We start from the raw sequence: 16,580 nt of genomic DNA, 5'->3' as shown, positions 1-16,580 counted from the left end.
AAACATGTCCAGCGGAGAGGCGGCTGCCAGTCTACTCCCAGCAAGTATCCAGTCAAAGATTCAGTCACCACTAGTTTTTCATTAGAGGCCTAATTCAAAGCGGCCCACATAGAGTGTCAGGAGTGTCCCTGCCTGTTGTTTTTACCCTTTATAACACACTTTAATGAGTAGCTGCTGGGAAAGCTGTGGTCAGCTGAGTGTATGGAACTGGTAAGGCTTGGAATAAATGGTCTGAGAAGATGAGGAGAAAGTCTCTGCTCAGGGGCCTGAAGTGCTCCCATCAATCACTTATTTCACTTGTTCCTTAATCACAGAACCTGTTGACTATCTTGATTCATGGCATTAGCAGCTGGCCTGTGAAGTTCAAGCAGTAGGCCGTCCATCATGCACTCTCAGTGGGAAACTTGTCCATATGCTGCTCAACAGTGCTGCTGTCTTGCTTGTCAAAGTTTAAAGTGCTGTGATTGGTCTTATGACATGGAGACTGGTGGAATATCATTTAGGTGTTAGCATAGCACCCTTAGCGGTGCCTTTAACCCTTTAAGCCTTACACATAACCGCTGTTTGGAAAGTGGCAGTATTTTTGGATTCCGCCACTTCACAATTAGACGAGATTGTCTAATGGTGAAGCTAGGGACACCATAGCTCTGCGTTTTCATGCACTTTGATTCCTGATGTCCACTCCTAATTTTGAAAACGGTAAAACTGAAAATGGCAGCAACTCCACCCACAGTAGCTTGAACCAACAACAAGGTTAGTGTACTGATACATATGGTACTGAATTTTAAGATGAAGAAATTAGGAGAATGTAGCCTGGCAGTTCTGTACCAGCAAATTTGATAACATTTCCAGCAATAAGTCTAGCAGCATCCTGCACCAGGGATGGCGGAAGGTGAAGACTTTCCTCACGACAAAAGTGAGGAAGCCAAAGTCTTTTGAAACTCAAATCAGTAATATGACACCAACACAAAGAAGAGTTATAGACTGTGATAAGAAACAAAGCAAAAAGAAGTTAAGAGGTTTGTATACTGTGCAATTGTATGGAAAAATAACAATTCCCCTCCATTTCAATTTTTTAAGTATCTTGTGATGATGCCTTTCAATATCCTATAGGTTTTCCAGTAGCTCTCATATTTGCTGATTTACGGTTTACAGTATGTGTGTTGGAGGTCTGGGGGTCTTATGTGTCCCTTACACAGAAGGGTGTGTTAAGCCTGGCTTTGCCTGGCTTTTCACAGTCCATCAGGAAGATCTCCGGTAGATATTAATGAGCTTTTCCTCTGATGTGGACTCAGTCGTCCAACTGGACAGCTTTCTAAGGATTGTGCAGAGCAAGAGCTCACATAATAACCTTGATATGTTTAGAACATCCATAATATAGATAATACTTGAGAAAGGCTTTATTTGTATGGCTGGTTTAGTGAGCTTTGTATATGAAAGATTATTTATTTTGAAAATGTCATATTTTGTGAATATTTGATCATATTAAAGTGGGCTAGCTAGGCAGCTAGATGACTCAGTCTGTATGTTGCAACTGACTGCACTGTTTTGGTTGCAAAAGTGAAGTTTTGCAAAGTGTATATGCTTCAAATATTTACAAAGAAATGCCTTTTCAGCTAAAAGTCTTTGGCAATGCTTAGAGGGGGATGAAGAGGGTGTAGCAGAGAGTCAAAGATTTTCTGGCATGTGAAAAATTTGGTTTCCCTGTTCGTGCTTTAAGATATTTTTTTCAATTGATTGCCAAATTTCATGTTGAAGCTTTAGAAAAATCCAGTCTTTATTAAAAAAACACATTCAGGTTGTAAAATCTCTCTGTGGTGCAAATATGATGCGACACACAGGGCCATTTTTCTTAGGGTGTGTCTAAATTCAGGAGCTGAATCATTTGAGGGCCAACTATGTCTCACAGCATTTCAATGAAGTCTTTCCGATTTGAAGGCATCTCCAGATGCAGCCGTCTCCTCCTGGATTCAAAGGATGCGTCTGGTGTGTCTTTCTCAGCATCCCGAGATTCGTTGTAGGCTGAACAGGGAATTTCTGTTCTTCTAAACAATGGCAGATGAGATTTAAAATGAGCGTGAATATTTTAGGACTGAGGATGTGAACACAGAAAAAACCAACATGTGGACTTTCATAACAGCTACTTTTTTCAATATTTCAGTCATAGTCCTTTCATTTTGCTTTTTCATTTTATATTGAATAGTTTCTATTAAAATTAGCTGTTCAAAAGCTAAAATCTTATGGTGATTGTGTTGTTGGCTTTTATCATATGTAGACATGAGTAGTGTCATTTTTGTACCCAAATATTTTCATGATCAGTTTGTTAATTTTAATAATTTAAATGGTTAAATAAATTATATATATATATTTTAAAAAAACAGCAAGATTTTGAGCTCCATTTGGCATCATCATTGCTACTAGGAGACAGGACCTGTAGAGTTAAGGTTGGGGATAAAGGCCACACCAAGGACATTGGATTTCCACCAATAATGACACTAAAAGTAACAATAATGCTTTCAGATCAGATTTTTGTCTGGCATTATATTAGAATCTTACATGGCTTTTTGACATAATTTTTTATCCCACATCCTTTTCGTTCAAACATTTTAGTTTTAACTTTAAATTCTAAATATAGAAATAGTTGTTCTTAAAGGATGATACCAAAAGATTACAATTTGTCTTATGATAAAGAGTTATGTGACAATAGCAGTTCTAAGCAAGTTTTATTTTTCTGGTCTGAGAGCAAAAATGTTTCATTAGGTTGTAAAGGTTGCAGACTTCTGAGCGTTTGATTTCATAGCTGCTCTCTTCTGGTCGACGAAGGCCAGATCCTCTGCAGGATGCAGCCCCTGACACACCCTGAGGCACTGGCCTGTTTATCTGGCCACCATGCAGTCTCACAAGCTCAAAAACTCTCTGATAAAGAACTGCAGCAAAAAGCAGCATCTGATTGTGAGATCAGGCCATGAATGAAAGATCAAATACAGTACCTGGGATCGCGACAGGATATCTTAGGAGACAATGCATTTTGATTGAGAGGAGGATGTCTCATTTAATTTCCTGGAACTACTGTCAGGTTGCATAGTTCTTCAGAATTCTTAAACTTTGCAACAATTTGAAATTAAAACAGCTGCAAAATAGTCAAATATCAGCTGGCCGTGTTGTAAAAACAGCGACAGTTTCATATGATGTAAACTCTGACCCTTTAATAAGAAACTGTGTAAATTAGAAAATGTTTTCTAATTTATTTTAACATTGAAACTGACGTACAGAAACTATTCAATATAAAATGAAAAGGCAAAATGAAAGGACTATGACTGAAATATTGAAAAAGGTAGCTGTTATCAAAGTCCACATGTTGGTTTTTTGTGTTCACATCCTCAGTCCTAAAATATTCAAGCTCATTGTTGACCTCTGAAATTTGTATGAGAAGATGTGTAAAGTATTTTGTCTCTGTATTGTCCTTTGATGGACTGGTGTGTCCCATGGTGTCCCCTGTCTGGTGCATTGACTGCTGGTGATGCATATCTCTCAGGAACCTTGATACATTACTCAAGAATGAATAATTGTATGGAAATCACAAATTCTAGTCATCCTTCTATCATTTGTCATGTATATGAATTTGTTTGTACTTTTTACTGAGGTTAGTATTATGTCAATATTTGATGTAAGGTTCCATCATTTTCAGACTGCTGAGCCCTTCCAATCTAAGCCACAGCCACAAACTTTGGAGAAAAAAAAAACACTTTTTTAAAAAACATCCAGTATTCTAGCAGGAAAAGTTATAAAATGATATGTTCACCTTTGTCCTGCTCACTAATACCACTAAAGTGTTAGTGGAGATTCAATTCACTCTTCTTTAGTGAGTGAATTGAATCTCCACACACACTTCCACGGTCTCTCTCTCTAAATGTCATGCACCATCTTCTTCATCACACCTCAGTCCAGCCTTTTGAAACTCTTTCATATAACTACATGTATTAGCACATCTCAGTGTTCAAAGCATGTGAAACATTTTATACTATCAGTAGTTGTTTTTTAAGTTACCAAATGTAAGATGCACCAAATTATGTTTCAATTATTTCCAGGTAAAATGCAGTAAGTTGATTCAAAATATATATGTATGTAATAATATATATAAATAAATATGTCCTAATCATCTGGAGTTTTTAAGTACAGAAAAAACAATATATAGCCCGCCAGATGTTTGCTTCTGAATCTTTTTAGATTAGCAGTTATGTGTATGAGCTTCACTGGGGTGTTGGACTTGGAGGAGAGAACACTAATCAGAGGAAACTGGAGCCAACAATGGGATTAAAGTCATAACACAAAAACAATCAGCTGGGATAAGTAGAATACTATCACCATGGGTTACCACCCCAGCCCAGTTCCTATTAGACATAGGAAGGATAGAATGATGCTGCATTGCCTAGTTTAGAGTGAGAACTTTGTTGCACTTCAACACAACACCATTGTTTTATAAACTTGAAGACTTACTCATGTTCTTGACAGGTGTTAAGACGTGTTTATGACGGTGTCATGACAGTCTTATTCATAACCCGTCAAATAAAGTCTTACCAATAAAAGTTTTGGTTCTGTTAGTATCCTTCAACTCTCAGATGATTATCAGTATGAATAAAGTTTTCTGTTAGGGTGATAAATGCTTCATAGTCATCTTTCTTGAAGAACCGTAAGAGGTCAGTGTGTGGGACAGAAGATTCATTAGTTCAGTCTAATCTTACCCTAAAGACTTGTTCATGGTTTATGGTCAGAATAGTGAACTCTTTCCATCTGGCTATACATAAATATGCTCAAGGTTTCTTAATGCTATGCAGTCTTAATCTTCATAAAATATTTACCTTTTCAGTTTTTGTCTCACAGAGTAAGAGTGGCAGAGACTTGTGTAAATTAAAGACAAGCAGAGTAGTTTAATAACAATTATAATATTTTTAACATTTTATATCTGCTCTTTTTAAGTTATTGCAACATTTATGGTGAAATTATTCTCATCTCTGGATCAGCCTCACACCCCCGCACCACACATCCAACCCCACTGGGAATTTCTGACTTTCCCTTCAGGAAGCATTGAGCTCACAAATGATGATAGTCTCAGTGTTGGGGTTAAACTGTATCTTACCCTGTCAGTGTATATTATAAAGCTCTGATAACATCATCATGTCCATCTCTGCATTGATACAATATGCATAGTGTTAAAATGAACAATTGTACTTTGACCATATTGGAACACTGGACAGAACTGAGAATTCTGGTCCCCTCAGAAATCAGACTTTTCTTACCCACAGCTGCACAGTTTGTTTAAGTTTGCATTCGAGGGATGATTTAGCTTGTGTGTTTGTATGAAAATGAAAGTGTGTATACTGGCGCCTGTGTGTTTGTGTGAGAGAGTAAGAGGATTAAGGCCTGTTCACAGCCGAAGTATTTCGGATCGTCCCCTCTGTTCTTATTGACTGATGTGGAATCAACTTGCTGCTGTATTTTTATACCTCTCAAATTCTGTAAAAAAATTTCCCCAAAAAATACAAAAATGTTTATCTAACTCAACAAAGCAGAGAACTTTTACTGTTTCTATATCATAGCCTGACTTGAATGACCTGCCTCATATCAAGCTCTGCATCTTGTATTTACTTGTATTTTCTTCTTCAGTGTGTCAGGCAGCTGCAGCACATAATGGAACAGATAGACAGAGTCCAAGGACTTGACTATAAGACTAGGACTTGCGGGGATACAACGAGTCTTCCTGTTTCTGTGTCTTAAAGGAAATGAAATGTACCGTCGTTTATATTAGAAAACCGCATCTTAGATTTTTCCATTATGTTTTAAGTGCGCTGCGTTTTGGCATTTTTCAGAATAAGCCTCTCAAACAGAAGCACAAAATATTTGTCAGCTCAAAACCATGCAATCTCTTTTCAATCCCATATCAGCTGAACCTGACAGTAGTTTCCAGGCCCACCCTGGTCTCTCTCCAGATCAGCATTATCTACGCATCACATCACACAAAACCACGTAGTAAATAACCTTATTGCTTTACCTTGCAACATGAGTCCCAGAGGAAAATATCCCCAACATGGGAGCACTCTGGGATTGTGTTGGGGGCGTGAGAGGTTAAGACTTGTTGAATAGCTGGTAGGCGTCACACAATGAAGTGGATTAGGCAGCACTAGAAAGGGCCTTTGGGGCTTTGCTGGGGCGTTCAGCAGCTTACAGCACCTACAATAACAATGACACATTGAACACCAAAGCGGCTCCAGCTGGGGTTGGCAAAAAGGCAAGCTGGGAGGGCAAGTGGTGGCAGTCATGGTTAGTGGTGGAAGAAGAAAACCTGGTTTGGTTGTGCGCAGCTAACTGGGCTTTTTATTTATTCTATGTAGAAATTAAAATCAATTCAGTTTGTAAAACACAAAAAAAAACAAAGGACCAATCCAAGTCTCAGTCTTTCTCAAGGACCCTCAGGAGAGAGGCGGCACAAAGCTGCAGAGGTGAGGCTCACTCTCAACACTTATTTCTGCTTAGTTGTTGCCATCACTGGAAAAAAAAGCTAATATTACAGATGACCTATATTCCTACAGTTACAGTTATGGGAAAAAGAAATTATACCCTCTTTCTATTCTAGGACTTCACATATCAGAACAATAAAAATTTTGCAAACCTATGTTGTACTGCATGATTGTTTTTTGAGGCAGGAAGGTGTCTCCTGGCAGTTTCTATGAGTGCTGCGCTATCTAATGTCAGTTTGCTGGAATATTCACTCCTGTCTCAAATACTTTGAACTTCTTAAACTTTCTTTCTAGAGAATGACCGGATTGATAGCCACTGATTGCAGCTGTTGTGTCTCTAAAGTTCCTTCTGATGTATTTCTATGCTAACAACACAGTTACGTTCCAGAGCAGCAAACTGCCAACGTTCCTTCTTTTATAGATAATTCATCAATCAACTTCATTGATTAGCAGCTCTTGACTGGTCCATTCCTTTCTAAATTTCAAGAATGAACTTAGTCTTATTTGTTTTGGTTATGTATGATAAGTAATCACAGCAATCTGTTTGTTTTGGTACTCTGCAACTCTGAAAATTAGATTTTTACCTTTATAGATAATTTATATTACTCGACTTTGAATGGAGTTACATACAGTATTTGTCAATTGTGGTTTATAAGAAGAAATCATATTGCTCTGCAAACGGAATATTAGCAAAACTCTGCTATTAGCTTTTTCAACCATTAGTTTGCATTTGCCTGTTAAGGCTTAATATCAAGTGAAACAAAGCTGTTGAACGGACAGGGTTCCCCTCCGCCTGGGATTACTTCAACGTAACTGCCCTGTGTAGTATTGGGGGAATTAGAGCAGTGGGGGTGGGAGAGCTGGCAGCAGGCAGGGATAACACCACAGCATGGCACATGGTGCCTGAGCTGGGATAATAATACTGCGGTTGAAAAGAGGGTTTCTGAGCCCAAGTGAGAAACTCCCACTTCCTGTGTACACGACCTGGCAGATACAGTGTCCACATTAGCTCCCAGCATAAGCAGGAAATATTAAATCCATACTGTGGTTTGATGTTATTAAAGTAACTTTAAAAAGACTTTCAGTATTTCTATCACTAATTAAGCCCAGATCAGACCGCAGAATTATCTCTAAATTATATAATGCCATACAGCTATCTAAAGACGAGAATACAATAAAGAGGAAATGGGGGGAAATAAATGAAGGTAAGAATCTCACAAGAAGGCTGGAAGGAAATATGCCAACTGCAGTGGGTCTTGACCGGATCAAACATATGGCAGGAGTTTTGCTGGAAAAACATTGCACGATTTTTTGTTACACCCATTCAGAGACGATATCCAAGAAACGGGACGCCTGCTGGACACTTTGTGGGTCTAAGGGACCCAACCACTTCCATGTTTTTTGAGACTGCCAGGTAATAAAACCATATTGGGAAGAGTTCCAAAACATATTGAAAAAATATTCAATGTAAACATTCCATTCAAATGTGAAACGGTGTATTTGGGCAACCTACAGTTGGACACATGGACCAATAAAGACAAAAAGAAACTGCTGGCTATTCTACTGGCAGCCAGTAAGAAAGCTATCACAAGGAAATGGCTAAAACCATTCAGATCCATGAATGGATTCAATCGATGAATGTATTGACATTGTTTACCGGATTTATGCTATGGATAATATTTCTTTTTCCCTCCGTGTTGAAAAAGGAAAATTTTATAAGCTCTGGACCAAATGGACTGAGTATGTAAAACCAATTAGATCTGATTTAATTTTATTGTTCTTGTGAATTATGTGTCCTTATGTTCTTGTTGTTTTTATTGCAATCCCCATTTTTTGTTCAATTCTGTTCATTTTTGTTATCATTCACAACTAAAATTAGTGATAGTCTAGAAAAGAAAATATCAGAAAGGCAGCATGGACAAAATCATTTGGACTCTGTGCTCATGTACGACCTTGAATGGGTAAACTTGTAATTAACAAATGTGATGGAAATCTGTCTTTCTAAATTAAGAAATGATTATTTTAAAAAAATAAAGACTTTCAGGCATTTAGTACTCTTTTTTTATTTCTTGGTGAGTGGACAGTAGAGAGAATCTTAGTGATTTTGTGTTGCAGCATCAACAAGCGATATCTGTTATCTTATTTTTAATGAATTGTTAACATCACAGTGTTCATCTTAGACATTGATGGTTTGGTTCTTCTGTCACAATTTTTCATAATCAGAATTCCTTTTATTGTCATTGTGCACGAAAGAAAACATAATTCTCGAAGGCAAGTCAAATTTAATAAAACAATAATTAATAAGTATATCTCAATAAATCTAAAAATATAGTGAAAAAATAGAATAGCTGAGATGTTAAGAAAGAATGAATAAATATGATCAGGTTTTAGATGAATTAGCCATGTTCAGGGTAACGACAGTTTGGATAAAACGTTTTTCAGGCTGTTTGTTCCTGACCGTCCCTGAGGGCAGGAGTTTGAAGAGGTGGTGGTCGGGGTGTGAGGGGTTCTTGATGCTGGGGGCTCTCTGGAGATCTGGCCTCTAGACATAAAACAAAACAAACACCACATGCTTAAAACCTGTTCTTTACCAATAAGTGTCACTCCAGGAGGTGTCATATATATGTTGGGTCATGTGAGTGCTAAAGCAACACGAATGCTCTGCATTTATTGCTACCATATCAGCCTAAGGTAAAAATTTCCACTTTCCTGCTCAGACATTTTATCCAAGTTCATTTTTGTCAGTGGTCTTGATGTGAGCCTGAAGATCCTGATGCCTTCTGTGGTTTTGTTCTGTTAATTTGACAAAGTGCCCTGGACAAAACCCACATGTTCTGATCCCATGGCCGTTGGTGATCAGATCATCCTCCTGATTTATAGATGACGGTTCCGCTGAGTCTCGGATGTTAGTTGGTGTGTGTGACTGCGTTGCAGCAGCCAGTGTGAGCCGAGCGGCCGGCAGCAGAAAGAGATTAAACACAGCTGGACGTCATGATACACTGCATGCATCACAGTCTAAAAACTGCGCCTCCATTAGCCGCACGGCATTTCGTCCACACATAGACCGATATGGCTGACAGCTTGTAATAACTGTAACTAATTCCTCATGATCAGATCTTGACCAGAGCTGCTTGGACGATCCACAGTGGTGTTGATGATAACAATGTACGCTACGGAGAGAAAATCTACACCATCTTTAAGATGAATATCTGGAGACTTGTTGCAGTAATCATTTCTCTCTGCTGTCTCTCTGTCCAATGAGCTTATTTTCTTTGTTATTCATATGTAGCTTTTTGCATCTCTTACACAACATATGAAAAACTGACAGATTTTTACTCTGTCAACTCATCTCCTAACAGGCAAGAAGGAGCTGAAGCAAAAAGAAAAACTCCATAAAACTGTCATGAGTTTATGGAACCCAGATATAAACAAATTATGAGTTTAGCTGACCTCAACCACAGTTTGTTTGTTTGTTTGTTTGTTTGATTGATTGATTGATTGATTGATTGATTGATTGATTGAATTAAAGAAATTATTCAAGTATTTTTCTGAATTCACCAATTTTAATAACTACTATAATATAGTTTCAAACTAATAGTCTGATTTTCTAAACTAATACTGATTTTAAAACTGACTGACATAACATTATTAATAAATAATAAATTAATCATTTGTTTAAAAATTGCCATTAATGAAATAATTTTCTTAGTTGTTGTTGGAGAATGTTTATCAAGGAAGCAATTGAAAATATTAATTTTGACAGTAAATTTTAAGAGTCCAAACATATTTTAAAAAATCAAGCGTATCCTCCAGGTTTCAGATCAAGCTGGCCCGATGGGCCTCATATATTTTCTGTCTCATCAGTTATTAAGGCTCACCTCCATCATTGTTTTGATAAACATTTTCTTTTCCTCAGTAAAATATGGTAATGATTTGATTACGCTTTTCTGAGAAAGTCAGTCTGAGTGATATAACTCGGCATTTCTGAGTGTTATCTCACTCAGAAATACATGAGATATTTCTGAGTGAGAAATACCATTACCAATGCTACCAAGGCTAACATCAGCATCTGATTTCTAACTTTTATAAAATGGCAGTATATCACAACATGCTGACAGATAATCTGTGAAAGGTCGATCTCCTCCACCTCTTCCATGCTACTGATGCTGTCTGAAATGCACCATTCCTGAGCAAAAACAAGCAACCAGAGCCAGGAGGAGGGTCTTAACGCTGTCAATCAAACTCACATACTTAATTTTGTATTCACAGATTTTCAGTCTCATACTGTCTATTTCAACAGATAAGAAAATTGTTTTTTATAAAGGTTACATACTACAGCTTTAATCCGTGCTGCTGACAGCAGGTTTGTGTTTGTGTCTCCTGCAGAGCTGCAGAGGGAGGGCAGCATCGAGACCCTCAGCAACAGCTCAGGCTCCACCAGCGGGAGCATCCCACGCAACTTCGAAGGATACCGCTCACCTCTGCCCACCAACGAGAGCCAGCCACTCAGCCTCTTCCCCACCAACTTCCCCTGAAGCTTTGGCCCACTTGCTCAACACAAGTGAATCGGATGTGGGCTTGTTGTTGTCTGCTGTCCCACAGCTGGTGGGACATGAGAGGGAGCCCAGCAGGATACCTGATCAAGACTCTAAACTCACATTCTGCTGTTCGGTGAAGCTTTAGCTGATTTTTGTTCTTTCTTTTAATTAGCTAGTTCTAATGCCATGGTGTCCAAAAAAATAACAAACCTTTTATTGTTTCCCCCACGTTAGCTAATGTCCAAGTGGAGACGTGTTTTGAGAGCCAATATTTTTTCCCGTATTCATTGATCCACCTGGGAAGAGTCAGGAAACATTTTTAACTTTTTTTTTTCAAACTCAGCCCCATATAGTGTGAGCCTGCCTGTTGCCTGTTGCTTGATGCCTGTTGCCTGTGGCCTTGTCATTAAGTCCACTGAGTGTCCTCCCTGTGTGTTGCTGATTTTTTATGGAGCGCCTATTGTGTGTCTGGGCTGTAAGAAAGAAAGGAGAAAAAGAATGTACTCCGGGCAGTGATGTATAGCTCCCCCCTCTCTCTCACAATCTGCGTGCGTGCGTGCGTGCGTGCGTGCGTGCGTGCGTGCGTGCGTGCGTGCGTGCGTGTTCAAATGTGTGGCTGCTTTCATGGCCCCTCGCTAAATGTTTTTGATTGAATTTACTCCCTTCTTGCCTTTGATTTTCATGTAATTACATTTGACAAAAGATGCAGTAATGAGATGACACTATTACTACATTGCAGAAGTAATTTAGATGTTTACAGTATAATTGAAATATGTTTCTGAATTTATCTAGATGGATTCCCTCCGCTGCACTCAGCCGTTCCATGTAGAACATTCTGGTTTTGCATGCTGACCTCAGTCTTCTGTAGTTTGTTTTACATGTTTTGACCAAAAACTTGAAAAATTTGTAGATGTTTGGAGAAAAGTGTTTTCCTCTTGATAGCTTTTCCTTTAGCATAGATAAAGATGATTTATTTGTTACCTGTAATTTTTTTTAATCTATGTAAAGAAATTGGATTATTTGCAAATTGTGCATGACAGTCATCAGGTGGACTAAAAACTGGAGAGCAAATGTTTGTTGTTGATAATAATCTAACTTTGCTTCCCAGCATTCATTCATTAAAAGCTTAATAAAAGTAGAGGACTTTTTTTCTATTTTCATGTGGATTGCGCCAAATGTGTTGTTTCCATTTTAACCACAGCAGTGACCATCAGCACACAGTGCAACAGGTAATTAGTACCATATTTTTAACAGGCCATAAAGTGTTGTTAAAGGGTCTTTTTACTGCCAGTTCTGGCTCTTTGTTCTGGAAGAACCAAAAATAGAGGCTCTGTTTATTTATTTTAATCAGCTCAGTTTCAGATCCCAGAAGTCTTTTGTTCAAACTTTAGCAGAATATAACACTGAACTCAAAGTTGGAGGCAGATGTAGGTGAAAGCTAACAGACTGCTGAAATTAAAGAGCCACCTTGAGTTCAAGCTCAGTGGAAGGATGGAGGATCTGAAAGATATTTTATGACATTTCAATCAAAACTGAACTTGTGTTCATCTGAAAATGGTCATTTCCAATCCAGTTTTTATAGAGAGGAGATGCTGTGAGGTTGTTTTCCTGCTGCAGTTCAGACTCCCACGATCAGCAAGGAGAAAACACAACTTTAGTCTGAAGTTAGTTTAATGGGAGACATTCACACAACTGGTAGCAGAATCAATACATAGAATTCCACTGTTTACATTAAAGCCATATTTCCCAATATACATACTGTATATACTGCATCCATTAGATATTTGTCCTTCATTCAATTATTTTTAAGTGATTGTACCTTGAAAGCACTGTATATTTTCCAAGATTACCAAAGTGTCTGTGTTTTAGCGCAACTTTTAAATTCTAGTGATTGAGCATTATATGAAAGCCCTGACTGAACAGAACCAGGTCCAGTTAGCCCACTGGAGACCAACCACACACAGCATCAGTCAGAACAGGACTGACAACAGCAAGAGCCGCTACAAAACCTCCACACCTTGCTAAAATTAAAAGATTTAAATGGTTAAGATTTTTGACAAATCATTTTCAAACCTTTTCCACATTTAGTGACATTTCTCCAATTTAATGAAGCAAGACTCTTGTTTGTAGAAGGGAAGATATGGAAAAGAGGGGAAAAAGGTGGAAAATCTAATTTCAGTTTTCCATAGCCTTGAAGAAATGTTTTAAATAACCAACTTCATGTTTGTTTGTGACATTGGATTCATGATGATGAAAAATAAAACTCCTCCTCATCGTCAGCTTTCTAGTAGAAACAAAAAGGTTTGGGCTCAAAACTGACTTCCATTTTGAATTGTTCTGAATTTAATCTGCTTTGAAAATAATTCTGGCTCCATTTAAAGAAGAATAACTGCAGACACAGTGTTTTACAGTTGCCATGGTGTTCTGTTCACACGGTGTGGGAGAAACGTACCTTTTGGAAATGTGACACAAAGCTTCTTTTATTTTTATTTTATTTTTTTGCGTTTGACCAAAACACAAAATCACATGTTCTGTAACCTACCAGGCTACCTGGCTTGGACAATTATTTAAAAAACAGGCAGTCAGACAAATACATATAGTGCAAGTCTATTATTTTAAATACAAAAAATTTCATACAGTTCAAACAAATAACAGAAAGAAAAGAAAAAATGTGTGTGTGTGGGGGGGGGGGTGTTTTAGACCAGGATGAAGTGCTTTTAGTCATAGTATTTAGAGTTTACTGTATTTTCTTGAGCTCCAAAAGGCATAAAATGCTCAGCAGATAAAACTTAAATATTAGAATAATGAAGTTTGTGTAAAACCCAGAAGTTTGACCTAATTGTGTTCATGTGTGTCTGGTTTGTTTTTGGTTAAAAAATGTGTGTTCTTCTTTCAGTAAAGTTATGAAGTTACTCGCAGTAGTTGGAGGATCCAGACATTTTGCTCAGTGATGATACTTCATGATAACACCACTCTGGAAACAGTACAAAGTATGGTGAAGGAAAGCTACTAGAAGTATTTTTTGTCCAAAAAGTAACATAAGTAAACTATAACTAGTTACTATCCACCTCTGATAAAATAAAATTATGTAAATTGATGATCAAAAATTTAACAGTTTTTATTGTTATTTACAAAAAAAGGAAAGAAAGAAAGCCATGTCAAAAATTGTTTATAAAAGTAAATGAAAAAAATACAAAATTACAATAATAACACCCTTCTTGAAATTGTGTAGCAAATTTAACTAGTATTTACATTTTCTATGTTTATAATGAACTCCAACAGAATGGCCTCCTTGCAATCACCCTAATCTTATGCTGTCCTGTTGCCAAGGATACCAGAAATAAATTAACAAGCACACTTTAAACAAAATGCTTGTAGCGTTTTGTTTACTTCTTTTACATTTAGCTGTTTTTGGGGGTTTTTTATGTCACAGGTGGAAATTGTCTGGGAGTTACTGAACAATGTGTTCTTTGAAATCAAGTCATTTAACATGACTTGGTCCAAATAAATATAAACAGTAATATATTGTAACAGTTTTATGTGCAGCTTCACATAAACCAGGAATACCTCAGGATGGCTGAATCATTTTTTTCAAGCTGTTGTGATTGAATGAAGCTGACATTTTTAATGTCACGGGGTCTGGCATGTGTTTTAATCTCCATAATATGTTAGCTTGACCTCTGAATTTATGGTTTACATTATGTCATGGTGCTCAACATCAGACAATATCTGCCAAAATCATCTGATCCAATGCACACAACATAAGACTGCTGTTGTCCAAATGTTTTACTCCTTCAGTCTGTAAAGATCCTCCACCAAACTGGACAAATACATCAACACACAGATTTGCTGTGAATTGCAGCAACATAAACAAACTTGAATAGAAATTTTTTTAGAATTTTGGATATTTTTATTTGTAAAAAAGCAATGCAAATAATATCTTTGACTAAAAACATAAAAAATAAATAACTCAAAAAGAAAGAAGGTTGCTGTGAGTCTTAGACCAATCAGTTCCATGTTGACCACCTGCTGAGCCTGAACCAGAGCACCCTGCGAGCTGAAACTCAAACATGGAAGCAGTTAATAACCACGTGTTCTTTAAATTCTTTTTTCAGGTCTTTTTGTTCGTTGTAATTTGTAATTCTGCTTTTTTTTTTTTTTAATGAAACAAGTGGAGGTGTGAGGCGGGTGAATGGAGGCAGATCAGATCAGCTCCTACCTCCAGAGGAAGCTTCTGTTCGCTGCTGCTGAACAGAATATCTGTCTTCACAGGTTCCTGGGGAGATAAATGTTGTTTAGCATGGAGTCTGTCAACAGGAGATGAAGTGCTGTGTTTTACAACATCAGTCACCTGAAAGGCCTCTGAAGAAATGGGGCCACTTAAGCCACATCATCTGTAGGGGCCAACAAGGACACGCTGGACACAGACTCACCTGCAGCTGCATGTGCTGCTCCTGGGGCTCCTGGGGCTCCTGGGGCCTCAGTACATCTGATCACAAATAAGACAGAAATGAGCAATATGTCTGTACATAAACTGTGGGAAAGGTTCGTTTTAGAAGCTCTTCTGTTTACTTTGAGACAGTTAGTATGTCCACTTTCCTCAGTGACACTAATGCTAACGATCACTAGCAGTTCCTGCTGTCTTTTTAATCACCTTACTAGTTCTCATAAACATCCTTTTAAAATGCATCTTTGATTGTTGAAACTCTTTCTATTTTCCTTGGTCCTAAAACATAATGTGTTGGACTCCATATGTTGTGGTTCCTCATATTCTCAATATTTAGTACAATAAAGAAAACGTCCATCTGTTTGAAAATAGTCTTTCTTTGTAATGGCTTTATTTTAGTTTGGTGTTCAACGCAACCTGGTAGGAGGGGAGGGAGGGGGGACAGGAGGCTGACCCCTGACCTTAAAGTTAGCAACAGGTTATTTTCTGGAGTACAAACTCATGGAAATTCACAGCTTTTATTATAATCATTTTTACGTTTTGTGTGTATGTGTAGGTGTGTGTGTGTTTTTTTGTGTTTGTTTTTTTTTTTTTTTATACTGTCATATATTTATGATAGAGGCTGATCTCCAGATGTGTAAAAAAAAAGCAGCAAAACTTTGAACGCTAGAATAATAAACTGAACTGCAAAGTTTCATTATAGGATCAATTTGGAGGATACAGGACTTCAATTCTGTCTGCCTGATTTTTTTTGTCAGTGTTGTGTGTGTGTGTGTGTGTGTGTGTGTGTGTGTGTGTGTGTGTGTGTGTGTGTGTGTGTGTGTGTGTGTGTGTGTGTGTGTGTGTGTGAATGACTGCACAGTGATGAGCCCAGCGGACTCTCCAGCTGCTGTCCGATAATGCGCCTTGTTTCAGTTTTTTTTTCACATAGTGAAAAACTCCCTAATTTTTTTTTTTTTTTTTTGTTCTTTTATATTTCGACAGTCAGAAAAACGAGAATCAGCAGGTTGAGTCAGCCCGAAGGTTTTGTGATTAGAAGGGAAATAATCAATCCAAACCGTCTCCTTCTGAGCGCTGTTA

General features: G+C 37.7%; 1 protein-coding gene across 3 annotated transcripts in view; it reads left to right on the top strand.

The window, feature by feature from the left end:
• bcas3 (BCAS3 microtubule associated cell migration factor) overlaps window positions 1-12,207 on the top strand; it is a 304,415-nt gene extending 292,208 nt beyond the window's left edge. For all 3 annotated transcript variants that reach the window (XM_055045602.1, XM_055045603.1, XM_055045601.1), the window contains one exon: window positions 10,902-12,207. In XM_055045602.1, the coding sequence (XP_054901577.1) occupies window positions 10,902-11,050 (149 nt within the window). In that variant the 3' untranslated portion in view covers window positions 11,051-12,207. The remainder of the gene's footprint in view (window positions 1-10,901) is intronic.
• The last annotated feature ends 4,373 nt before the right edge of the window (window positions 12,208-16,580 follow it).

The sequence above is a fragment of the Poeciliopsis prolifica genome, unplaced genomic scaffold (assembly GCF_027474105.1).
Source record: "Poeciliopsis prolifica strain line A6 unplaced genomic scaffold, Auburn_PproV2 SCAFFOLD022, whole genome shotgun sequence".
Lineage (NCBI taxonomy): Eukaryota > Metazoa > Chordata > Actinopteri > Cyprinodontiformes > Poeciliidae > Poeciliopsis > Poeciliopsis prolifica.
This window is presented reverse-complemented; position numbering and strand designations above follow the sequence as displayed.